General features: G+C 46.0%; 1 protein-coding gene across 1 annotated transcript; it reads right to left on the reverse strand.

Moving 5' to 3' along the window:
- Nucleotides 1-289: 289 nt before the first annotated feature.
- Nucleotides 290-919, reverse strand: LOC138895897 (uncharacterized). The gene has a single exon (XM_070180649.1). The coding sequence runs from the start codon at nucleotides 917-919 to the stop codon at nucleotides 290-292; it is 630 nt and encodes a 209-aa protein (XP_070036750.1).
- Between the last annotated feature and the right edge of the window lie 847 nt (nucleotides 920-1,766).

The raw sequence follows: 1,766 nt of genomic DNA on the forward strand, positions 1-1,766 counted from the left end.
TCCTGAAAGCTGTATTGGGAATATCTCTCTCCCGAACTCTAACCTGGTGGTACCCCGACCTCAAATCTATCTTTAAAAAGCATATAGCTCCCTGCAACTGATCAAATAAGTCGTCTATCCTTAGAAGTGGATACTTATTCTTAATAGTTACCTTGTTCAGTTGCCTATAATCGATACACTTCCTCACCAAGCTGTCTTTCTTCCGTACAAATAGTACCGGTGCACCCTAAGGTGAGGTACTGGGTCTGATGAAACCTTTCTCCAGTAAATCTTTTCGTTCCTTCAACTCCTACAATTCAGCAGGTGCCATTCTATATGGAGGGATGGATATTGGTTGAGTTCCCAGAAGCAAATCGATGCCAAAATCAATCTCTCGCTCTGGAGGAATACCTGGAAGTTCATCTGGGAATACATCTGCGTACTCTTTTACTACTAGAATAGACTGAAGTGTAGGTATCTCAGCATCCACATCTCTAACTCTCACAATATGATAATTGCACCCTTTTGTGATCATTTTCCTCGCCTTCAAATAGGAAATAAACCTACATCTGAGTGTCGCTGTATTACCTACCCATTCAAGGACTGGCTTACCCGGAAAATGAAATGTAGCTATCTTTGCTCGACAATTAGCTGAGGCATAGCAAGCTGCCAACCAGTCCATGCCCATGATAGCATCAAAATCCAACATCTCTAGCTCAACTAGGTCGGCTGAGGTCTGACGACCACAAACTGACATGGTACAACCTCGATAAACCCGTCTAGCGATAATCGATTCTCCAACCGGTGTAGATACCGCAAAAGGATCACTTAGTATTTCAGGCACTATAACAAACTTCCCTGCGACAAATGGGATAATACATGATAAAGTAGATCCTGTATCTATCAAGGCATAAGCATTGTTAGAGCAAATGGTCAACATACCTGTCACAACGTCTGGTGAAGACTCCTGGTCCTGTTGACCCGCTAAAGCATAGCTACGATTCTGGTTACCACCTGAACTGGAACTTCTACCTCTGCCTCGACCTCTACCAGCCGAGGACTGAGACTCGTGCCCTGAAGGATGCACAGACATAGATGATCCTGTTGTTGAATTCGCTGGTTGTGCCATACCCCCAGGATCTCTATTTGGGCAATCTCACATCATATGCCCCTGACGTCCACATATATAACAAGCATCGGAACCTGCTCGGCATTGGCCCAAGTGTCCTCTACCACAGATGTCACACCGCGACGGAAATGGCCATGTCTGCCCTGAACCTCGTTGTCGCTGCAAACCCAACGCCCGTAAGCTCTCACCTGGTCCTGATTGAGTATAACGGTTATACCTGCAACTTTATAACTGAGGTGGCAGAGTGGCTGTTCGAAGTACTGGGGCCTATAACAACCCTGAGACTGCTCTTGCGACATGGCAAATCTCATCCTCTTACGCTGTCCTGACTCAGTCCTATATGTACCCTGTTGCCGATGCCTACCCCTTTCTATATTTTGGGCGAACGCCTGAATCCGTGAGATATCCATACTATCCTACAATGCATCGGTGGCACATGCCTTGGTCAACTCTGGGGCCAACCCTGCTATAAACCTATGAATCTTGTCCCGCATAGTAGCAACTATGGATGGTGCATATCTGGCCAATGAGTCAAAACGGAGACTATACTCTTGAACACTAATATTGCCCTGCTTGAGGGCTAGAAACTGATCGACTCAAGCCTGTTGGATCTCCCGCAGTAAGTACTGGTCAATGAAGGCATCCAAACAATTCTCCC

The sequence above is a fragment of the Nicotiana tomentosiformis genome, chromosome 7 (assembly GCF_000390325.3).
Source record: "Nicotiana tomentosiformis chromosome 7, ASM39032v3, whole genome shotgun sequence".
Taxonomy (NCBI): domain Eukaryota; kingdom Viridiplantae; phylum Streptophyta; class Magnoliopsida; order Solanales; family Solanaceae; genus Nicotiana; species Nicotiana tomentosiformis.